The 26044-nt window shown below is 36.0% G+C and overlaps 1 protein-coding gene across 1 annotated transcript in view; it reads right to left on the bottom strand.

The window, feature by feature from the left end:
- The window catches only part of ORC5 (origin recognition complex subunit 5), a 76001-nt gene that overhangs the window by 46526 nt on the left and 3431 nt on the right, over positions 1 to 26044 (bottom strand). The window contains exons 3-6 of the mRNA XM_019655144.1: positions 23744 to 23944; positions 13809 to 13883; positions 10631 to 10742; positions 4943 to 5073 (exon numbers count right to left, since the gene is read on the bottom strand). Of these exons, the coding sequence (XP_019510689.1) occupies positions 4943 to 5073; positions 10631 to 10742; positions 13809 to 13883; positions 23744 to 23944 (519 nt within the window). The remainder of the gene's footprint in view (positions 1 to 4942; positions 5074 to 10630; positions 10743 to 13808; positions 13884 to 23743; positions 23945 to 26044) is intronic.

Raw genomic sequence — 26044 nt, 5'->3', positions numbered from 1 at the left:
CGAGGGGTAAAAAGTATAACTATTGCACTGTGTTGTGCAGCTGAAACTAATTCTAAAAAATGTGTATTTCATAATAAAAAATTAAAAGAAAAAAATAAATAAAAAAGAATACATGCTATATGTTTCCATTTACAGAAAGTTCAACAACAAGCAAAACTAATCTTTGATATTAGAAGTACAGACAGTGATTACCTTTGAGGAGAAAAGAAGAGGCAGAAATTGGGAGGAAGCATGAAATGGGCTCCTGAGATGCTGGTAGTTTTGTTTGATCTGGATTTATTTACACATGTGTTTTTACTTTGTGATACTTCAATGAGATACGTATTTATTGTCTCTGTGCTTTTCTATATGTATGGTATACTTTAATCAAAAAGAAAAACAAACCTAACTAGATCATTTCTCCTAATTAAAGATTCCAACTCTCCCTTAAGTACCCTTAACCAAAGAATAGCTCTTCTCTGTAAAAGACATCCTCATCCATAAGGCAATCAGTGCAGGGATATAAAAAAGTGGTAAAGGACACTCACTCACCAAGCCACCTATCAAATCAACTCTGGCAATCAGTGGGGTGAAACCTGTTCTGCCAGATCACCCCTCAAACTTCATATGACTTTAATATATGATACAAACCCACAGCAGGGACTAGCAGTCCCCACACTTTGGCTCCGGTTCATGTTCTCGTAGATAGAAAGATCTCAATCTATTTCGAAACCCATGAACTTTCGCTCAGCAGAAGAAGGAAGCAAACTAAAATGAACTGATCTCCAACAGGTTATCAGGCATTTTAGATGTGTTCCCTTCTTCTTACTTCACAAATTCCTTTGCGGTAGATACTGTATCTACTTAACAGAAGAGACAATGATGCTCAAACACATTAAGTAATTTGGCCAAGATCACAGATCTGGTAAATGAAGACGTAAAATGAGGATTCCTTATAGGACCTTCCTTTGCAGGACTTGTAAGGATTAATTGAATTCATAATGGTATAATACTTATGAGCTTATGCTGTGGAGCCAGACATCGTGATTCTTTATTCACAAAATTTTATAATCTTTTTCATTTTAGTTCTCAGGAGCCATTTTTTCCTATCATACAATCATATTGAAAATAAGCAAAAAAACTAGTATGTACAGAAACATGTTAGTATATACTGTCTTAAAGAACCCACTGATAGCTGGAGGAGAGGTGTGCAGCCATTTCAGAACAACTGCATCCTCATCAAAAATATTGCTAAAAGAGTACATGAAAGAATTTGAGATCTGAGAACATCATGATACCATTTGACGTAGTCAGAGGTTACCTTGGTCACTGCACGTGCGAGGGCCAAGCTGTGTGTGAGGCAGCAGCGTTCTAGCTGAACCTCACATAGCTGCTCTGCCCCAGCTGCTTCCCTGTCCTACTCCCAGTACCCACTCCTTCCACTCTCCCAACATCCAGGGGGCCATCTACCTTGCCCCACGCTCACACACGAAATCAAGCTTCTATTCCGTAGGAATTGCTGGGTCCTGACTAAAAAAAGCAGCTATATTAATAAATTTAAATAATTCACAAAATATAAATGATCCTCTCAGAAATTATATTTTAAAAGGAGAATATTTATTCAAATGACTTAGTGTTACCAGTAATATCACCTAACATCTTTACAGATATTGTTTATAAGTACTTTAATAAAGACCATTTCATTTTATACCATAAAAATCATCTGAGGTATGTATTCTTAGACCCACTTCAGAAATGAGGAAACTGACATGGAGAAAATTAAGTATCATTCCCAACATGACGCCGCTGGAAAGCAGCAGAGCTAAGGTATTTTAATATTAAGTCCTCTGCTCATTCTACCACATATACTTCAATTATTTTGCATCCTCTTCTTAGTCACTATGTCACTGGCCACCACCACTAGCCACAGGCCCAAACAAAACAACAACAACCAGGCATCAGAAACTCGGAATTGCACTCTAAACGGTTGCTAAGCTTTGGCTAAGCAACCGTTTTTCTGAGTAATTTTTAAGAAAATTATGATATTTGGGAGGGAGGGAAGGTTTGCAATACAATAAGTTTAAATTGTGACACATGTTTAAAAAAAGATCATGCAAAACTAAGTCTTATGTAGAAAATGAATTATTCTGTGCTTGGCATTTATATGAGTAGAAAAATAACTTCTTCAATTAACCTTTTTAAAAATTATAATTACTACTTTTTAGAACTACCATACGGATTGTCAGAGAAGACACACCTAAATGAATAGTCAAAGTAGTACTTTAATTTCTCCTATCTTGTGCTGACCTCCATAAAAATAATACTTAAAGAAATAACAATTCCTAAAGCAAATTGAAAAGCACACAAATAGAAAAGATGACAGAAAAGAATCTTTTGCATATGATTTATTAAATTTTCAAGAAATGTGCCACTTACAAACTTTGAAACACTATCCATTTGATGGAAAAAAAGGAAAATATACCTTTATTCTCCTATACATATGAAGAAAATAAGAACACTGTTATTTTTTCTCCAATGCTTAAAGATCATTTTTTTTATTTATTAGTATTTATTAGTATTACTAGTAGTAATACTGCTTCAAGTTTATGAATACAAGGTATGACAATTAAGTTCACGAACTTGTTGCAACGATGTTGCTAACCTTTTTTGATATCAGAAGGATTATTCATTATGAATTTGTACCAAATGGACAGTTAACCAAGTTTACTATTTAGAAGTACTGAAAAGAATGCGTGAAACAGTTAGACGACCTGAACTTTTCGCCAACAATTCATGGCTCTTGCATGACAATGCACCAGCTCACACGGCACTGTCTGTGATGGAGTTTTTAGCCAGTAAACAAATAACTGTATCGGAACACCCTCCCTACTCACCTGATCTGGCCCTTGATGACTTTTTTCTTTACCCAAAGACAAAGGAAATATTGAAAGGAAAACATTTTGATGACCTTTAGGACATCAAGGATAATACAATGACAGCTCTGATGGCCATTCCAGAAAGGAGTTCCAAAATTGCTTTGAAGGGTGGACTAGGCACTGGCATCGGTGCATAGCTTCCCAAGGGAAGCACATCTAAGGTGACCGTAGTGATATTCAGCAATGAGATATGCAGCACTTTTTCTAGGATGAGTTCGCGAACTTAATTGTCAAGCCTCGTATGACGTAACAATTACCAAAAAAGCTATAAACTCATCCCTAAATAAAATCATTCCTCAGTGAAACCCAAAGGACTTAAATACTATATTTAATTATATACTTTCTCCTTTTACATTTTCTTTTTCTAGAAATAGTTTCCCTAAATAATTCTTCCTTCTTGTAGAATCTATTTGAAATGGCTGCCAGCACAAATTCCCACTGGATTCAAGGACATCAGTGCTGAGGAGCAGTAACTGCAAGTTAATTCCCAGGAAAGTCAGGGGATGAGTATTTGCTCACAACTCAGTCTCACCCAGGAACCAGTCACGGATCCTCTCCCCTCTCTTGAAAACCCCTCTGCTGCCATTTCCCCTGGGCACCAAGGATCCAAGACATTCAACTCCTGGAGAGATTTTTAGTGATAAGCTTGAATTAGCACAGCTTGTCTTTTGTTTTTTCCTTAATTCAGAAAATGCTTGAATCTACAGCTAAATTAAAAGAGGCCTGAAATCCAAAACTTCTGAAAGGTACTAATGGTGAGCACAAGTTTAGATGGTCATCTTCTCTTAATGCAATCTCAAACACACATTCAAACACACATTGAATCCCTCTGAGTAATACTTTCCAGAGGAAAAAAAAGAGCAAAGCAAAGAAAATGTGCTAAGAGATATAGAAGGTTACTTTGAAAGTAACTGTTCCCCAGCCTTAGGTATATTATTATCTCCTGTTACATGGAGAGAGTGTAAGTATTATTAATTGAAGGTTTCTAAAAGGGAAACCAGACATTCTTGCCTCCTTTCTTTCACAACCCCACAATTAAAGTGGAAAGGTCAAAGGTAAGGATGAAAGTAAACAGGATCACTTTCCAAACTGCCTGTGAAATACAAAGTTATTCTAATGTTTAAAAAAATTTTAGGTAATCCTTTATATAAATTATAAAAGTAATATATTTTTTAAAGATTTTATTGGGGAATTGGGGAAGGGGAACAGACAAGTTGCTGTCCTTTTGTTCTTCAGTCTAGTGTGGAGGACATCGCTTCACTGGCCCATGTTAATATTATCATTGCGCTCTTCCCGGGTGAGGCAGTTGCTCGCCGGTCATCAGACAGCCGCTCAGGGAGGCTCAGGGTGGCTCACACCAGCTGCCGGCCAGCCCCACTGCAGCCTACGCCATCGCTGGTGACTCATGACAACCCAGCTCCAGGTCAAGCTGTTGTTCACCACCTTAGCTATAGCAAGCGCAGCATGTGGGATCTGGCCCTCATGTGGGATCCGAACCGGGGTCCTGATGCTCAGAGCTGGCGTCCCAAGCCAACTCCTAACCAACGCGCCACTCGGCCAGCTCAAGTAATTTTATATCAAGATTACTAACACGGGGTCAGTGGCTAATGAAAGACCTATAATGAAAGCTTCTGACCACACTCAAGTTCATCTAGATTCCAGACCACTATCACTATATACATAAACACTGAAAGTTACTTATGAAAATTAACAAAGAGATGTAAAATTGCTTTTTAAGATTTTACACCTTTCTTTATTCTTCATTTTGATTTTAATGGAATTCGACATTGTCTACAATTAAAAAGAAAAGAAAGACGGGGGAAAACACTCCTAAGGAAGTGTGAAAAGACATAACTAAAGATAAATGAAAATTTTCTAATCAGGTAAAAATTTGTACTAACCCACAGATTTCTACCTTCTTACAGCGTTTTTGAGAATAAATTTTCAGCTTCCAATCTACCACATACCATTTGTACATGGAAGAATATTAAGACGTAAATTTTTGTTAAAGCAAAATGTTCACTCACCAAATGTCTGAGCTCTTTCAAATCCCGGCAGACGGTGTAGAAAACTCCAAGAAGAATATTAATGTAAGCAGCATAGAAATCAGATGAATACTCTGGAGGATGATCATGAGACAGGATCTTTTGAAGGTTCCCTATTCACAGGACACAAAAGGACACAAATGAACTCAGAATGATTAATACAGCATCCTAGTTATATCTTCTAGCGTTTTATAACAAAGGTTTAAAATAATAAATACGTAGGCCTAGCAATAATTAAGGAATAAAAATATTAAAAGATTAGAAAAGTTATACAAATTTTGAACCTGAGGTAAATCAATTATAAATCTGTTCTAAAAAAAAATACTAATGTTGCTTAAGACAAATATTAAACAAACAATGGCATCTGAAGAAAATCTCAAGAACCTTATTACTAGTAAAATCGTATCAAGGACAAAAAAATAATATATTCTATTTTATTTTTCTGCCTATTAAGTATATCAACTTGTAAAAACAAGGAGTACTACATAAACTAGGGGTACTACCACCAAACTGGAAAATTCTCTTCATTTTTTGCAAAATGAATTCATAAATATTTTAATGAAATTGTCACATTTTGTCATTCTCTCTTTTATAGAACATTTTCTCCCTACAACTTTGGTATCTTTACTTCTCTTCTATCTTAAACTCTTTATACAATATCATGTTTAGACTCCTAAACTTATATTTAATTCTTTTGGAAATATCATATTGTAGAAGCACAGTTAAAATTAAAGAGACACAAGCATCTATTATTCAAACTTTCCCAGTTACAGTACATGAAACCATTAAACATTCACTCCTCAGTGCAATTCTCTCTGAATTGGTGCCATGGTCTCTACACTTCTTAAGTTAGAACTCTATGAATATGATGACTGGTGCTTTACACCTAGTTCCACAGGGTTCAAGACTTCTGCAATACTTACAAGTGAAAACTCATACAGAATGTTCTGAGCGTGTCATTTTCCTTTTGTTTAAGGTTCTGATTAAGTGAGCATTTTTACCATGGATACCATGCCATTTACCAACAGCTCTTGACTTTAACCACTCTCTTATTCTCCTATTCCTCACAATCAGTTAGACATGAGTGCAAGATCAAACAATATATGTGGACTATCAATCGACAGTCATAAACAGAAACTTAGAAATAGCTATATTATAGAGATCTTTTAAACATGGCAGTTGATCCAAAAAAAAAATTTTTTTTTCAAAGCTTATTTTCATGCTTAGAATATTATCCTGAATGGATTCCAGATGGAAGACTGTTACTTGATCTGCATTTTTATATCACAGCTACTGAAAAAATGCACAAAGGCTAAAACTTGACTTTAGAGTTCATGTACTTTTATATTCTAATAGCAAAATTTAAATCTAATGTCACTAAGCTTTTTTAAACTACGCATGGGAAAATATCTGATACACTAAAAATTTCCAAAGGTGTTTTAAAACTTGGAGATAAAGATATTTTTGTATAAAAGTCACCAAGTAACTGGATAGATGGAAGGAGGGAAGGCAGGAGGGGAGACAGATGAACATACACAGGCAAAAACGATGGTCTACAAATGCACAGATGAGGAAATTGGGAAAACAGCTAAGTCTCCAGCTCAGGATGCACTTCCGAGCCCCTCCCGAACATCTCTATCTAGATGTTCCTTACTAGTGCCTCATGTGAAAGCTGACTGCTGATTAAATGTTATCACCGGCCCATTTCAGTCCTGATGAAAGTCTTATAAGAATTAGAACTCTTCGCTGTTACTGTAAAAGTAACCCAGCTTAGTCACAGACCACAGACAAAATCTCAGAGTACAGCTTCGCATTAAAGTAAGCCATGCCAGCTCTGATAGTCTAGGACTATTCACACTTATTAAGAATCCCATCTCTAACAAGAAGTTAAAAACAGTGCACTAACAGGTAGTAAATAAAGGGAAGGAGAAACCATTTGACTGGTTTTCTGGTATCTTAAAATTTCACCATCAAAATATAATCTAACCTATTAGAACAACACTTCTAACTTGGAGAGGGGCTTCTGTTTCAAGCCGTGAGGGAGCAAGAGGACACAGAAATACTCTCCTGTAATAACGAAAAACTGGTCAAATTACAGAAAACAACTCTTTTCAGCCACCAAACAACAGGCAGTCTAGGACGGTGATACCTGAGAAAAGGGAAATAAATGAGGTAAATCTCACCTTCAGCCAAGCTTTCTAACTAGGGGTAATTTTAGAACTGATATAAGGAGAATTCCAAAAGGAGTCCATTAATCTCACTGAGTTAAGAGACAGAGATGATGGTAAGTGGAGCTGAAATTAGCCATAAATAAAGGCTTCTCTACATTCTATCTCCAAAAAAGCTTAAAAGTAGCCTTAAATATAGCTTCAAGTAATTTAAATGCTTACCAGAAAAGAGTCCAACACGCAATAACAAAAAAACACAGTATCATTCAATCAAAAATTACTAAACACACTAAGAAGCATAATGGATAGCCAGAATAGAGAAAAATCAGTCAACAGAAACAAACCCAAAATGAAAGAGGTAATGGAATTAATAGACAAGGGCATTAAAACAACTGTAAAAAATATGCTCATATGCTCAAGGAGATAAAGACAACAAAAGCATAATGAGATCTATAATGAAAGATTACACTGGATGGGATTAACTGCAGATTAGACACTTACAGAAAAAAAAGGTCAGTAAACTTTTGAAGACATAGAAACAAAAACTATCCCAAATAAAACAGAAAAAGATTTAAAACTTTAAATAAATAGAGATTCAGTGGGACAATATCAAGTGGTCTAACATACATGTAACGCAGTCCCAGAAAAAGGGCACGGAGGTGGTTAAATTTTTGAAGAAATAATGGCTAAAAATTTTCCAAAGTTAATCAAACTAAATCCAAGAAGCTCAATAAATCTCAAGTAGGATAAACAAAAGATATTTTCTTTTTTGCTTTTATTTCTTTAAAGCCCAAATAATAATGTATTAATAGAGTTTATAATAAATGTAGACGTTAAATGCAGGACAACAATAGCACAAAGGTTGTCAAGTAGAAAATCATTAAGTCACTGAGCTTTTCAAATCGTTTATAATTGGAGCACAAGTTATCCTGACTGATACAATAACTAAACCAAAAACTGATCAATTGGATTATAAACCACCTGAAGGGAAAAAAAATGCATTAGCAAAAGACGACTAGGCTGCATGTGGCAGAGGCCAGAAAACAAGAATTCCAAATTGGGCCCCTAGTTTACTGCTGAGAGGAGAGGGTGTCCTCAATATCAGACACCATATTCCTAAAGATGATGTATGTATCAGTTATGATTCGATGACTTACCCGCTAAGATTATCTCTGCCCCTCCATGATTACTTACTCTGACTATAATTTGGCTTATCAATTAGTGCTTCCTTTCTGAATACCTTTTTGTATGATTATATTTTTTGCTTAAAAAAATCTTGAAATGTAAAAGGCACTAGAATAATCAGATTAAACTTAGCTCATTAGATACTGTTCAAAAACCTATTAGCCTACACTCTCTAAAATTGGCAAGATCACTTTAGTTAATTACATCTTCAAATCCTCTCCATCTATTCTGCCTTGTATCTTTTTTTACCTTTTAAAATTTTTAATCAAATTCCGTAATTCATTATAGCATATTTTAATCCAACTTCACTAAGATGTAGAACGACAGCATTTTTTATAATTTTCTTAAATTCTTAAATTCTAAATTATTAGGCTTTCAGTACTGAAGCCTAAAATGGGTCATGAAAAAAATTTAATTTCAAACAGTGATGACACAGGTACAAAAGAATTTTTTTAATGAAATCCTTTGACTTCTTCTTTTCTTCTTACCCTTTTCTTCCTAGTCTCTTCTCTCCTCCTTATTTTGTGATTTTCATGGAAGAGAAGCTATTGAAAATAAGGGCTCCCTTCACCTATTTTTTGGTTCCTTTTTCAAATCTGTTAATTAGTTAAAGCAGGAAGTGTTTTTTGATTGCTGCTATTGTGAAAACAGGCAAAAATGTGTTGTTGATCTTAATAAACGTTTACAGCTGATTTGTTCAGAAGGATAGTGTTAATGAGGCCAAGGTCAAGGAATGCTGTTTTTTCAGAGCTTGCTAACCACCTTATGCTTCATAGTTACAATCTTTGAATCAGAAATATCACACTTGTATAGTGACATCACAGTATTAACCTACAAAGCTATTCAGGGACACAAAACGCTATTGTGCTCTTCCAAAGATAAAAATCATTACTATCTATAAAATTCAAAATTAAAGACAAACCAAAAAGAAATAAGAAACACAAGGGTTAGCAGTTGGTACTCTAAGAGTTACAGTAATGAAAAATGAGATTTAGAAAATCAAAAATACATATCACATAGTACTTAGCCCAAGTACATGACAAATAAAGATGTCAATACAATTTTAATGTGCTTTGCCAACCTACTCTGTTTCTTATAAGTATAGATGTTACAATTGCAATATACTATACATCTTAATGTATTAGCTAAAAGATGTAAAAACTCACCATAAGCACAAATATGAGAACTGCTTATTCAAAACATTTTAGTAATTATACATAACCCCTCAGAGTTCCAAAATAAAACCTCTATAAGTGTAGAAAATTACGAGCCATGATCAAAAAATACCGTGAATGTTAAAATTTAAAAAAAAAATATTACAGTAAAAGACACATCCATTAATTCCCCTCAAAACACTCCCTTTCTCTTCGAACACACTCATCCCATCATTCTTGCCACTTTCTGAAGCAGTTCTGGAAGTCCTCTTTTGTGAGTGTCTTTAGTTGCGCTGTCATGGCTGCCTCGATGTTCTGAATCGATTCAAAACGTTTACCTTTGATGGTCATTTTGACTTTGGGAAAGAGCCAGAAGTTGCATGGTGCCAGATCGAATGAATAAGATGTATGAGGACACACCATAATGTTTTTGACAGAAATTGCTGTACCAAAGCGGTGTGTGAAACGGAGCCTTTCCACTCTGATAAAAAAAATACGGTGAATGCTGCTGCCGAGTGCCACCCAACAGAAAGGCAGGAATTTTCAATATGGGAAGTGGTGCATCAAACCTTAGTAACAGTGTGTGACAAGTTTCAACTTGTTTAGTACAGTCAGTCGGGTGTGAGCTATGGTTGAGAGAAGGTGTGTTTTAAAGTGTGCCATAAATCATCCTCCGTCATGACAACTCTCTGTGTCACACATCGCTTCTGGTGCAGCAATTTCTGTCAAATAAAAACATTACAGTGTGTCCTCATCCACATTGTTCACCAGACCTGGTGCTGTGTGACTTCTGGCTCTTCCCCAAAGTCAAAATGATTCAGGACATCGAGGCAGCCATGACAGCACAACTAAAGACACTCACAAAAGAGGACTTCCAGAACTGCTTCAGAAAGTGGCAAGAATGATGACATAAGTGTGTTCAAAGCAAGGAGGAATATTTTTGAAGGGCATTAATGGCAATGTGTCTTTTATTGTAATACATTTTTTTTTATTTAAACATTTACCATATAGTTTGATCACACCTTGCAAGTAACATTTTATTTGAGACAGGCAGCAAACTTTGACAAATTAAGACATCGAAGTATTCCTATTTGAACATGCTAGCTTAATCTCCCAAAAACTATTTTATTGAATCTCACTTGTCAAAATGTTTTAACATTTACCTATGCTATAATCAGGGAAATACAAGACAAATGGCTCAAAGCATCCAGTATTTGGACGAAACTTTTCCCAAACAATTTCACTGAGTAAGATAACCGTCACATTTCTGTCAGTCTGTAAAAGAAAAAGAAATAAAAGTAACTTTGCATTTAAAAATCTTTATCAGAGCAATAATTCCATTTGAATTTTTCTTTCAAATAAATCCAGCAAAGTTCTAACATATAACAAATTATTTGCATATTAATAAGCCATATTTAGAAAAACCTAATCAAGGAGTACCTCCACTAGCAAATTTCCATACATAATTACTTGGAATTTCCATAAAACTTTTAGGTTAATCAACATTGCAGTTACCCATGAAGGCTAGGACAGTCAGTCACACAAGGACTTATTTTATAGAAATTAAGAAACACATTTGCTTAAATAATTAAGATAAAACCTTTTAATGGGGATTTTCAAAAAAAATCATTAACTTCAATAAATAAACAAAAAAAGGCTCAACTTAACATCTCTCATAATTAAAATGGCTACTGCAACCAAGAAAAAAGAAATATGAATTGAAGAAAAACCGATAAGCCATATTATATAACCACATATTAGAAAAATTTTAAGTTTTTAAAAGGTTATTTTCATACAAATTATCACATAAAATTGATGTTGAATATACATCAAAAACACAACCAAGTATGCATGTTAGTTATCTAACACATCAGAGTTAAGTAAACAGACATCTTTTGAAATATATTTAGAAATTATAATTAGCATACGAAAAGAGAACACTGGGAGAACAAACTTACTGTGTATGTTATCTTTCCACAGGGTGGCCACAAATGCCCTATGCGTACTAGTTAGAATTTATCTGTAGATAACTCTGCATTCTCAAAACAAATTTTAATTTTCCCATATTCTTTTGACATCTCCCAAGTTGACAACGCAGACATGAAAGCTGTTTTGTTCTGTAACTATTCTTAGGATCCTCACTCATAAATAAATACTTTGAAGGTGATTTACTATTTATTGATTCCTAACTTATGTGTAATCTTATATTCCAATATTATTTAGAAAAAGTTATTTTGACTAAGGCAGTTGAGTTCAATAAATTAATAATTCCACAAAAATCTAGCATCTTTATGAAATTAAGGAAAAGATGTTTATTTTCAAATGCTCTTTTTGTCTTATAAACTTATTAACTTTTAAGATTCCTTGAATTTATTTCTATAGGGATAAAAAAGTATGCTCCAAACACAATGCTGATTCAAAGCATTGAGTTATTTTTGCTTTAAAATATGATTATCCAAAAGCATTTTATAAAGTTAAAAAATACTGAGAGGCTTAAAAAATGTACTTATCAGTCTGAAAGGATTTTAAGTTGATAACGTTCTCATCTGTTCATCTGAAACTACTTTCAATATACAATGTCTATCATAATTTCAACTTCATTTTACTCAGATAAATATTTACTATAAATAAACAGGAAATGCTTTTGCTATATTTCTCTTAAGTGAAATACATTTTTGAAAATCAAGCATGTTTTCAGAAACATTAAAACAACAATTCTCTTTTCTGGTAGAGTAGAGATTACCGTGACTTTTTAAGTTTTCTTCAGTTTCCATAATTAAAACAAAAAAAATTGTGAAAAGCCTAACTACTGTGACGGGACGCATAATCACCATTACCGGCCAGGCATGAGGAGGGAAATGCAGTAAGCTATACTGGAAGGGAAGGAAGACAGCAAGAATGCATTCTGGATACCAGACAGGGAGTTCTAGACCAAAGCAATGGATAGTGGGTGTGAATGCAAAAAAACAAACACAACAAAATAATAAAAGAGAGGAGAAGACATCTGCTCAAACAAGATGGGTCCCTGATCTTGGTAGTAAGATGCCAAGAGTTAACCAAACTGGGAAAGGCTAGACTGTGTGAGGAAACTTCTAGGATAGGCCACCAAGAGCTACATAATCTCCTCCTGTCCGCTCCATATTGGAAAACTATTACTGAAAGTGAATTGTAGGAGTCAGCCTTAGGCGCACAATGATTTCAGTGGCACTTGCAAAGCCTCTCCGAACTTGTAACCATTTCTCAAATCTAAGTAATGTGTTTAACTTTTCTTTTTTTTTAAGCTGAGCCATCCTGCCACCTGTTGGCAGCTCAGCTCGGGCCGGGACTCTAACCGCTGTTGCTCAGAGCCTCTGCACTCTTGAGCGAGCTCTTAACCAACTGAGCCACTCGGCCGGCCCATGTTTAACTTTTCAAAGGTAGAAATGCTCTAAACACTACCTCTCCAAATATTTAATTAGTTTATATATAATAAAAGTCAATTAAATATTTGGAGAGGTAGTGTTACTTAATACTTAAATAGATATAAAACTAGGTAGATATAAACTATTTATGCTCAAAGTGCTTACAAAATTATAAAACCAAAATAAATTTATAAGTTAAATACAAAACTAGAAAATCAATAAAATTTAAATTAACATAGTAACTATGATAAACAGTACTGTCTGCTCAAACTAAACCATGTTCACAAAGTGAAACAGTCACAGCTCTTTTGAGTTCAGCATTCCTATACCAACTGGTATTGGTGAACACTGAATTCTCTCACCAATTTTCTTTATTTAAACAACTGTAAAATCCTGTTTGTGCCATAATATTATTTGGCTTTCACCTGACACATATGCATATTAAAAAATATTCCTGCTCTGTTCCCAGACCATCACAATTAGAGCAGTATTAATGCTATTAAGGGCCAATACAATTGTAAATGGAAATACAAAACTGGTTCTGACACTCAGTGGCCATGACATAGAACCCAAGATGATTCAGAATAGACATACCATTTTTTTTTTAGATTATTGAAATGAAAAGAAAATTTTAAAATTCTTGCAGAAAGTTCAGTCTAGCCCAGTCACATTTACTCTAGCAAGCACCTAAAATCTTTTAATAGAAAGCAGTGTTAGTCACTTATAATTAGAAATAAAAAGCTAATATAATTGAAGAATAAATGTTATCAAGTCACAAATTGTTTTAATTTTGAAAAATGCTAATTTCCCTAATAGAGAAATGCAAATTAATACTGTATTAAGAGATCATTTCTCCCTATCAGATTGGCAAAAGTAAAAAGCTGACAACACAGTCTATTGATTAGGCCACAGGGGAAAAAGACTCTCATACATTACTTACCAATTCTTGTAACCTAAGAAATCCAGGCAAAATATTCGCTTCCATATCTCTTAGATATTCTGCTTTATCTAGAACCTTATTAAAAAACAAGTAGCAACAAAATCAATTTGCAAAGCCCTTTTACAAAACACAATTACAAAATTACAAAAATTAATAATGCACAATTCAAGAATTAAACTTTCTATGTTAAAAACTGTAACATGAATTTTTAAATGCTATTTACATCTGTGGAAGATGTTTTAAATAGGTCAAGTAAGTTAAAAAACAGACTATTTATGATATGTTTTAATTCAAATTTCTAAATAGAAAAATGAGTCACAGCTACATTAAAAAGGTTTATTTTTCAGGTATACTATCAAAAAGATAATGGTATAATATACTCTAAGAACATTTTCTTAAGTTTAAAGAAATACAACCATGTGCATTTTTTATTCCATTTGATAAAAGATAAATGTCCACTGTGAACCAAAATACAGCTCTTTCTGACCTTAAAGAAAGACACACAAGAAAACTGTGAATTTCATCATGTAAAAATTTTCTCGTTTGAACTTTAGCTACATGCTAAACCCTGTTTGACTGGATAATAGATCATGTTAAGATAAAAATTTTTGTTCAGTGTTATGGCAATGCTATTGGGATTATGTTTGTTTAAAAGGTACTTATCTTTTAGGGATATATAGTATATATACTATATACAGAAAGATACAGTACATATGTATAGATTTATGAGTGACATACATATGATATACATATAAGTAGATATATAGATATAGTACATATTTTTTTTGGAAAACATGATGTGATTCAGGAAACAATGAATGGGGTACAGATGATACAAAAGTCTGGCCACATGTTAATAATGATTGAGCCTGGGTGATGGGTTCATTTGGGTACACTACACTATTCTGTTTATATATTTGAAACTTCCATTTAAAAAAACATTAATTTTTTAAAAAAAAACTTTCTGAAGAGGCATCCACCTGTCCATAAAAAAGTCAAGGTCTTAAAAGCACTATTTAAAACAATTGCGCTAACAGGTTTTTACTTTTTGTTATGGAATTTTAAAACATACACAACACTAAGGAGGTTAGTACCGTGAATTCCCATATATATTTCACCCAACTCAAACAAATATCAACATATGGTCAATCTTGTTTCTTCTATCCACCGTGCACCATCTTGCTGGATAATTTAAAGCAAACCCCAGACATACCATTCTCTGTAAATATGTCAGTATGCAGCTATAAAACATGAGCACTTTTTTTTAAACATAACTACAGTATCATTATCATACCTAGAAAAGTTAAACAATATTCCTTACTATCATCTAATAACCAGAGTTCAAATTTCTCCACTTGTACCATAAATGTCTTCTTAGAGTTAGATTATTTGATTCAGGATCCAAAAAGGTCCCTACATTGCATCTGGTTTGTTTCTTGTTTGTTTTAAATAACAAACCATCGAACCATCTTTTTTTTCCCCTTTTTGTTAGGTCATCTGTCATGTAGAATTTTCCAAATTCTGGATTGGCTGGTTGCATTTCTGTTGTGTCATTTAATATGTTCCTATATCCTCTATATTTACTGTAAAATAATCAGTAGATTTAGACTTTTGATCTGATTCAGGTTCAAATTTTGGGCAAGAACACTTCACCAAGAGTGCTGTGATCTTTCTTACTGAATTACATCAGCAAGCATACAATACCTGGTTCTCTCTTTTTTGTGATGTTAAAAATGACAGGTTCAGGTGTTATCAGCCTGATCCATCCATTATGAAGTTCCCCAGCAGCTTTTCTCCTAATGATTTCAGCATCAACTGCTGATCACTGCCTATATACATTAAGGACTGCAATTATTAATTAGGGATTAAAAAACTATAATCTCCTATGATTCTTTCTGCATTTATTGGATGACATTTTTGTAGAAAGAGCTTTCCCTCATCCCCTATTTGGCTACCCAGAAATAAAGTTCACACAGGACAAGAAGAATACATGCTTGATTCTCCCTTTATGTGCCAATTTTCAGAATAACAGGTGTGTGCCTGTATTAGCTTTCTGTGGTTGCTATAATATATTACTACAAGTTTGGTGGCTTAAAACAGACTAAAAATTCATTCTTTCACAGTCCAAAGTCTGAAATCAGTTTTGCTGGGCCAAAATCAAGGTGTTGGAAGGGCCCCACTCCCTCCAGCACCTCCATTCCTCGCCTCTCCCAGGTTCTGGTGGCTGCCAGCACTCTGACTTGTGACTGCATCACTCTAATTTTCCAGGCCAGCATCTTCGAGTTTCTCACTCTTGCTTGCCTCTGCTTCTGTTTTCCGGCCTTATCCTCTGTGTATGTGGTGCAGTCAAATCTCCCTCCGCGTCTCTCCTATATGGACATTGTGGTGGCATTTAGGGCCTACACGGATAATCCAGGTAAACCTCCCCATCCCGAGATCTTTAACTGAATCACATCTGCAAAACCCTTTTGCCAAATGAGGTAACACACTCAAGTTCCAGGGATTAGGACCTGCTATCTACAGGGGCCATTATTCAGCCTACTGCAGCACTCTAAGAAATTAAACTCCCATGGTCACCAATGAGCTGAGGTTTTGTGTTTTTTATATATTTGTTTAGAACAGAGGTTCTCAGCCTGTGGGTCGCAATGCCTTTGGGGGTCGAACAACCCTTTCACAGGGGTCACCTAAGACCATCGGAAAACAAAAAGATACTTACATTACGATTCATAACAGTAGCAAAATTACAGTTATAGAGTAGCAACAAAAATGATTTTATGGTTGGGGGTCACCACAACATGAATAACTGCATTAAGGGGTCACGGCATTAGTAAGATTGAGAACCGCTGGTTTAGAATCATTATGAATTCTTGAATTTTAACATGTCTACTGTGCTTGCATCCACTGGATTTGTTATTCTTTTTGATGGTCAAATTGTCTCATCTTCGGACAGTTGAAGTCCCTTCAAAATGGCTTGTTTTCTTCCTCCAGCTTTACTGAGATATAACTGACACATAATAGTGTGTAAGTTTTAGGTGTATGAGTTGATCTGACACGCTTATATATTGCAAAATGACTACCACCATGATGTTAGCTAACACCTCTATCGCTTACATAATTACCATTTCTTTTTTGTGGTGAGAACATTGAAGCTGTACTCTACTCTTTTAGCAACTTCCAAGTATATAATAAGCATTATCAGCTATAATCACTATGTTCTACGTTAGAATCCCCAGAACTTACCCATCTTATAACTGGAAGTTTGTACCCTTCATCCAACATCTCCCCATTTCCCTTACCCTAGCCCCTGGGTAACCACCATTCTACTCTCAGTTTCTATAGGTTTAGTTTTTTTAGATTCTACATATAAGTAAGATCATACAGGATTTGTCTTTCTATGATTTATTTCACTTAGCATAATGCCCTCAAGATCCATCCATATTGTCGCAAATGACAGGATTTCCTCCTTTCTCATGGCTGAATAACACTCCATGGTGAAAAATACTATAAACTGATCCTATTCAAAATGGAGTTGGACCGGCTGAGTGGCGCGTTGGTTAAGAGCTGGCTTGGGACGCCAGAGGGCCCCGGTTTGGATCCCACATATGAGGGCCAGTGACCCTGCCCTCTACAGCTAAGATGCTGAACAACAGCTCAACCTGGAGCTGGGCTGCCCTGAGTCGCTGGAAATGGCGTAGGCTGCAGCCCCTGTGGCAGTGGGTTGCCATGGGCGACTGTGTGTAGCCAGCAGCCAGCGTGAGCGGCCAGCAACCGCTGTGAGCGGCCGTCCAGAAGCTGGCGACTGATCTGCCTCGCCCAGGAAGAGCACAATGATGGTGCCAACTTGGGCCAGTGAAGCAACGTCCTCCGCAACTAGACTGGGGAACAAAACGACAGCAACTTGTCTGTTCCCCCTCCCCCAATTACCCAATAAAAATCTTAAAAACAAAAACAAAAACAAAATGGAGTTGAAGCCACCATTCTAGAGGAACTGCCTAGCACATCCTGTTCCTTGAATCTTTGTATTGGGCCAGGCCTTTGCACTGGGCTAAAATCAACATTGTTTTACAAACAACTGTTTGTAAAGTCAGCAGGAAAGCAGACATCCTGACCAAAATGACAGATGAGTATGGACTCTTATCTGCTGACTGAATCAGTAACCAATCATGTATAGCCAAGAGTAGCTCAGCCTGTTACCATCAACAGGAATTCTTTTTCTTTTCGTGTAATTATTCCTTTGCTCTTCTCATAAAAGCTTTTTGCTTTCACCCTGTAATAGGAACACTATTTGGGTTTCTGCCTAAATCTGTGCCACCCAAATTGCAGTTCTTTAACCCCAAATAAACACGTCTTGCTTCTCATTTCAGCTTTTTAATTTTAGGTTAACAATATACACTACATCTCATCTACTGACAGACATTTAGGTTGTTTCCATATTTTGGCTACTATGAATAATGCTGTAATGAACACGGAGTGCAGATATCTCTTTGAGAACCTGATTTCATTTCCTTTGAATATATACCCATAAATAAGCTTGCTAGATCATATGGTAGTTCTATTTTTAATTTTTGAGAAATCTCCATACTGTTTTTCATGGTGGCTGTACCAATTTACATTCCTACCACCACTACACACGGGTATCCTTTTCCCCATATCCTTGCCAACACTTGGTATCTCTTATCCTTTTTATGATAGGCATTCTGAAGGTGTGAGGTGATATCTCATTGTGGTTTTGATTAGAATTTCCCTGATGATTAGTGATGCTGAGAACCTTTTCATGGACCCATTGGCCATCTTTGGAAAAATGTAACTTCCTCTGCCCATTTTTTAATCAGATTGTTTTTTTTGCTACTGAGTTGCTTAAGTTCCCTAAATATTTTGGATATTAACCTATTATCAGATATATGATTTGTAAATATTTTCTCCCAGTTCCACAGGCTGCCTTTTCATTTTGTTGAGGGTTTCCTTTGCTGGGCAGAAGCTGTTTAGTTTGATGTGTCCCACTTCTTTAGTTTTGCATTTGTTGCCTTTGCTTTTGGTGTCAAATCCAAAAAAATCACTGCCAAGACTGATGTAAAGGAGATATTTTCCTGTTTTTTTCAAGGAGCTTTAGTTTCAGGCCTTATGTTTAAATGTTTAATCCATTTTGAGTTGATTTTGTGCATGGTGTAAGATACTGATCCAGTTTCATTTTTTTGCATGTGGCTGTGCAGTTTGCCCAACACCAATTGTTAAAGAGACTGTCCTTTCCCCATTGTATATTCTTGGCTCCTCTGTCATAAATTAATTGATCGTGTATATGTGGGTTTATTTCTGGGCTCTCTATTCTGGTCTGTTGTTTTGTGTGTCTGTTTTTAGTCCAGGACCATGCTGTTCTGACAACTACAGCTTTATAAAACGTTTAAAACCAGTAAGTGTGATGCTCTAGCTTTCTCAGGGTTTGTTCTTCTTTCTCAGGGATGTTTCATTATTCAGTGTCTTTTGTGATTCCGAAAAAATTTTAGAATTGTTTTTTCTATTTCTGTGAAAACTACCATTGGAATTTTGACAGGGACTGCACTGAAAGAACAGATCACTTTGGATAGCAAGGACATTTTAACGATATTAATTCGTTTGATCCATGAAACCCTGTGTCTTTTTTTAAATAACCCTAGTAGTAGTTGATAAGTCTCCTAGTTTTGTAACATGGCAAAATGTTCTAGTTTCCTCTTGTACAATTTCAACAAGAACTGAGATCACCCTGTCTCCAAAGAAAGCTGTTTTTTTAATCATTTACACTTTATTAATAGATTTATTGCAAATTATAATTATTTAAATTAGGAATAAAATTAAAATATAGGAAATATAAAATTATTTCCCTAAGTAGTACAAGTTGTATTATATCTGTTTTATTAAATAGGCTGCTTAAAACAATATATGAGTAATCAATTTAAGATTGATTACTAATTAACATTTCTAATTAGTTTAAACAAAATAAAGCCAAAATTATTTACTGCTAAAAAGGTATAAATTAGTCTCTCCACTATGCATTCGCATTATGCAATCTTCCCATCAATCTCCATTTAAATACCTCTCTGATTCAGGACACAATTTCAAATAAATTGGTCAATTTTTATGTCCATTTTAATATAGAACACAAAGCTGGAGCCATTAATTAATAGTTCATTCTGATTTAATATAGTTAATTATTTTATGGTATTCTAATAAATTATCCTCTTCAAAAGCAATTATCAGATAACTAATTCAGAGAAGTAAAAATTTTAATTCAGATCCAGGCATTTTTCTTAATAATTTACACAAAGGCATTCTAATAGACTCTTAATTTGTAAACTCGTTTACTGACTAGAAAACATTCTCAGCCACCTTTCTGTATTACTCCCTAAGTACTGAAGCTTACCAATTCGTATATTAGATAGCTGAACAGTCTATAGATTTACTCTAAAAAATGTTCTACACTAAATATCTGCAAACTTATCCACTCTTAACATTTAGTCAACTAACCAATACTTACTGAATGCCTACTTTAATCCATTGGGCCTGACAAACGAGGAGAGCCCTAATTACTCCTCACGGCTATTTCTAGAATATTGATTCTCCCTCCTCTCTAAAGACACACAGCTTTGAAATTCTACTTGTTGAAACCATTCACGTATTCTTGTATCATTCCTCTTCATTCTATAAATGTTATTTTCTGACTATCACTTCTCGATACAACTCCTACATTTTTTTGGATATTTCAAACCTACATAAATGACCCCTTCTGATATATGGCAGACTCTTAGTTCCTTATATTCCTCTCCACCAATGCTCTTGTCTCCTAACCTACCTCAGTGAAAAATCAACTTATTTCCTAGATCTGGTTTTTGAAGTGTGAGCTGTGGCCCCTTGGGGAGGCAGGAAGAATCCTTGATACATTTTCAGGGGGCTAAGAAGGTCAAAACTATTTTCATAATAATTCTAAAATATGGTTTGCCTTTTTCACCATGTTGACATTTGAACTGATGGTGCAAAAGCAACAGTGGGTTAAACTAGAGCCATCTTAGCATAAATCAAGATGGTCATGCTGCCAAACTATACTAGTCACTGTATTCTTCACTGTGCATTTGCATTTTAAAAAAAAATTAGATTTCCCTCTTCTGAGAAGATGGAATAGATGTACTTTTTCCTATTCTTCCTCCTAAGAATCTTGAATATTATATATAAAACAAACAGGGCTCTGAAAAGTGGAGAAGGCAGACAAGCTGCGGACCTCGGAACTGGAAGAAGGGCCACTCACCTCAGGGAATAAACTGCCTGAGCTGTCTTCCGCCTCACATATCGCAGATGTGCAGCTGAGGAAGCCAGCTGAAGGAAGGCCAATGAGCACAGACCAAAAAGCACCAACAACAGCCTGCTCTCTCCACCAAAGGACGAGAAAAGGGCAGCTTAGCAAGATTTCCAGGACACTGCCCTCTGCAAGTTTTCCTTGTGCATCACTGATTTCTTGTCTCCTGGTTTGTTCTTCCTCATCTCCTGAACACTGAAGTGCCACAGGCCTCAGTAATTGGACTCACCTGTTTTCTAAGTCACCCATTCTCTTGGTGACCTAATCCGGTTTTACAGCTTAAGTATGACTAGCTGTATGCTCACAACTCCAAAAAGCATCATCACATTGGACAGCAAAGTCAAGTGTCCAAGTTCCAATTCAACATCTCTACTTGGACTTAACATGCCCCACACTAATCTGCCGATCACTCCTTCGCCCACAGAAAGACCCGCCTGCTATAGTCTTCTCCACTCAGGTAACTGACAACTCCATCCTTCAAGGTGCACACAAACTTTTGAGTCATTTTGATTTCCTTCTTTCTCTCTTCCACCACACTCAACCAATCAGAAAATTCTGTCAACCCTGCCTTCAAAATCTATCCAGACATCTTACAACCTCCACTTCTACTGGTCTAAGTCAACATGTTTTGCCTAGACTATTACAAGTGCCTCCTAACTAATTGTATTAGTTTCCTAGGGCTGCCATACAAAGCACCACAGACAGGGTGGCTTCAACAACAGAAACGTATTGTTCTGGAAGCTGGAAGTCCGAGATCCAGGTGTTGGCAGGCCTGGCTTCCTCTGAAGGTGCTAGCAAAGAATCTGTTCCAGGTCGCTCTCCTGGCTTCTGCTAGTCCCTGGCCTTGTGGCAGCATAACGCCAATCTTTACATGGGATTCTCCATGTGCATGTCTGTCTCCAAATTTCCTTTTGTTAACGATACCAGTCATATTGGATTACGGGCCCAACCCACTCTGGTATGACCTCATCTTACTTAGAACTGCAATGACCCTATTTCCAAATAAGGTCATATTCTGAAGTACTAAGGGTTAGAACTTCAGCCTATGAATTTCTGGGGTAAACAATTCAATCCATAACACCAGTCTCCATGCTTCCATCCTTGCACGCTTCCGTTGATTCTCAACATTACCACTCTCCCCATTACTTAAACTAGTCCAGCCACAATGACTTCCCTGATATTCTTTGAATGCACTAGAAATGCTCCAATTTCCTTTGTACTCTCGTGTAAATCTTTTTGCTTGAAATATTCTTTTTATTTCAGACTTTTCATGGCTTGCCCCTCACTTCCTTCATATTTCAGTTGTTATCATCATCTCAGTGAGATCTTCCCAGTCTTCCCTATTTAGGAGAAGAACTACTCTCCCTCACCCACCTGATTCTCCCTTATTCCACTTTATTAATGTATCACATCTGACATACTGCATGTTAACTTGCTTATTATCTATCTTCCTCAACTAGACTACAAGCTACAAGTGGGCAGAGACTATTTTTTTCCCTGTTCTATGGCCAGTATCTAGAATAGTGCCTGACATACAGGAAGTGCTCAATAAATATTTGTTGAATAAATAAAGAAATTAAAATGTGGAAGGAATTGTTTTATATATTTAAGGAGATGCACATATGAATAAGATTTGGTCCCTTCGATGAGTTTATAACTTACTGTTTTAATAAAGCTTTATATTAAAATTCAATTCCAGTTCCAGAGATAATCATTTTTTAAAAGGTTAAAGTATTATTAAAAAATTCATGAATGTAAAACACATTACACATTTTCAATTAAATGCTAGTCTTTTTCACATTGATGTTACAACTACAATTCAAACTTAGCCAACATAAAATCAGTTGACTCACTTTCCCCAGAAATCTACCCTATACACAATAAACAGGTTGGACCTTTGGTGTCTCTTCCATTTATTCCTTTCTGCATCTCCTGCCTCAACTCTAGTCCAGGCCCAAATTTCCTCTAAAGTAAACTGCTACCAAAACCTCAAAATCATTCCTCCAGCCTTCAGTCTTTCATCCCCTCCAACAACATGCCTTCAGAGTAATCTTCCTAAAGCATATTTGTAGCTCTAAAATCTTCTCTATCTCTTCTCTCTACCTAGAAAATGAAATAAAGTACAAGACACTCCATGATCTGCCACCACGTACATTTCTAGTCTTTTTCTCCTCTCAAACTTACAACCCACTAAAACTAGACTATTTGACATTCCCCGGCCGTCATTTTTATCTGCATGCCTTTGCTTATATAATTTCTCCATCTGAAATTCCCATTCTTCAGTTTCTTCCTACGACAACACCCTAATCATCCTTTTAGATCTATCGCAAATGCTGTCACCTCTTGAAGCTGTACCAGATGTACCTAAGTCAGAACTTCACATCTCATGGTTATCACTTATCACATTCTGCATGTAGTCATATGTCAGTATATGCGTCGTAACTCTTCTATTAAACTGAAGCTCCCTCTAGATAAGAAATACATTTAAAACATTTTGTATCCCAAAAGCACCTTGCATAGTGCAGTGAACATGAGACTCAAAACAAATATATTAAAATTGAGCTAATAAACAAAACAGTTTTCAAATAAGAGATGATATAATTAAATTACTTACAATATATACAGTCTGATCCTTGAGACTTTTAGCTGTGGTTATTTGTTTAAATAGATGAACAAAGTCATTAAATGTGTCACAGGTTATTTGAGTAGAACATCCAGCCTCTGAAGAACTGAAATGATTCAACTTGTTTAAGATTTGTTCCAAAATCAGCCTCAAGGTAAAGCATTCAACACAATTCACAAAGACATGTGGGAGCTGAAAACAAAACACAAAAAAAGTATAAACAGAAAACATATATACAATAATGGCTCTGCTGGATATTCCCTATTTGCCCTTCTAAACCTACACCCCATTATTTTCCAACACGCTCTGTGTCCCAGCAGTCTGAACGCTGTATCGCCCAGACTCTCGTATTTTCCAGCACTGGCTGGATTCAGCCAATGCTAAGAACCAGACTGAAGAGTGATATCAGAGAGAAGCTGAATATTTATTCTCTTGATTCCCACCTCCACCCCTCAGTGGTCCAGTTTGACTGCAGCTATGACCTTCTATCAAAGGCCACAGCTCCAGCTGGGTAGCCCTTAGTCAAAGGCTACAGCTCTTGCTGGGGTCTGGTAACAGCTCCTTCCTGTGGCCAGTTCAGGTCTGGGAGAGGTAAAGGCCCTCAGTGCTTCACCAGCCCTTATCATTCCCTTGACATTTCTTGAACCTTTGTAAAATATAGTCCCTTCATTAAATTCACTTCAATTATTTGAGTTTGCCATTTGTTTCCTACCGGCATTCAAAGCAAACTTGTATTTTCCACTAAAGACTTCTTACAAGAAAACCCAAGTACATTTGAATGTTAAAATTTTTAGTGGAAATTTTATGCTTATAAATTTAAGATAATAACATTAATGATGAATGAACTTAGATCAAAAGAAGAATTTTAAGAGTTAGAAACCATATTAATCCTCCTATGAGAATTGAGAATCAGCTCTTCATTTAGGGAACTATCAAAATGGAGAGAATTCCTGAAGTAACCAGGAAACAAAAGACTTGCTCACAAATATAGTCTCTTTTCAGGATGAAATCACAGTCGTGATCATTCAGAGGAAGGTAACTTGTGGCATCTGGGACAAATAATGGGACCTCTAACTACTTTTAGAGATAGTCTATAAATCTCACCCAATAAGGGAGGCTTTTCTTTCTCTGAGTAATGTGGTATAACTAAGGCTACATTATATTTACTTAGGCACTGTTTCTCCAGCATTTGCTGACCTCCTTTACCCCCATTCCTTTATAAATTCACAAGTTGTATGTGCCAAGCATGTGCTTGGTGCTGAGGGTAATCTCAAGAAACTCGATCTTGAGCCAGTGAAACACAAATGCAATATCACAGCTGAAAGGGCTCTAAATATTATGACAGAATGAAGCACAGAGTACTGAGGATGCACAACAGAGGAGAATCTAACACACCCTAGGGAGTCACCAATGGCTTCACAAAATATAAGAACCCCTAGCAAAATACATAAGCATTTGCCAAGCAATACACTAGTAGAGGCCGAGTGAGTGAGTATAGGAAAGCCATTCCAAGTGAAGGCAGCAGTATGTGCCCAGGCTTGAAAGTAAGCGAGCAGGAACTGTAAGTCGTTCAGTATGCCATACAAAACATGTACCTTCAGAGCTAGAGCTTAGGACTGGGGTTAGCAAACTGCAGCCTGTGGGCCAACCATGTTCTGATAAAGTTGTATTAGAACACGGCCATACCCATTCAGACAGATACTGTCCACAACTGCTTTCACACTACGGCAGAGTTGAATAGTTGTGATTGAAACCATACGGCCTACAAGTTTACAATATTTGTTATCTGACCCTTAAGAAAAAGTTTGCCCATCCTGGCTTAGAACATGAAAGAGAGTATGGCAATAATCATTAATAATAGCAGCTACCCTTATTGAGCGCTTACTATATATTAAGTACTGTACTAAGCACTTTTCATGTATTAACTCATTTAATTCTCACAACAATTCCAAATGTTGTCACTTTTAGCCCAACTTTTCAAATGGTGAAAGCGCCAAATGTCAATTCCAGAAGCAGAACGTGAGTCTGCCAGACTCTACAGCCCAAATTCTTAACTATTATATTATGAAAGTTAAACTGAACTCAGCTCATGAAAGGTCTTATGTGTCAGACAAAGCACCTGAATATTTCCCTAGTGATCTTAAGTAAGATTTTCATAAGCTAACAACAGGGTGAAGAGTGAATTACACTGAAGAGACTATTGCAGGGCCGGCCGAGTGGCACGATGGTTAAGAACTCGCTTGGGATGCCAGAGGGCCCCAGTTCGGATCCCACATATGAGGGCCAGTGACA

Source organism: Hipposideros armiger, unplaced genomic scaffold (assembly GCF_001890085.2).
Source record: "Hipposideros armiger isolate ML-2016 unplaced genomic scaffold, ASM189008v1 scaffold_236, whole genome shotgun sequence".
NCBI lineage: Eukaryota > Metazoa > Chordata > Mammalia > Chiroptera > Hipposideridae > Hipposideros > Hipposideros armiger.
Note: the sequence above shows the minus strand (reverse complement) of the source record. Positions and strands in the feature narration are given on the sequence as shown.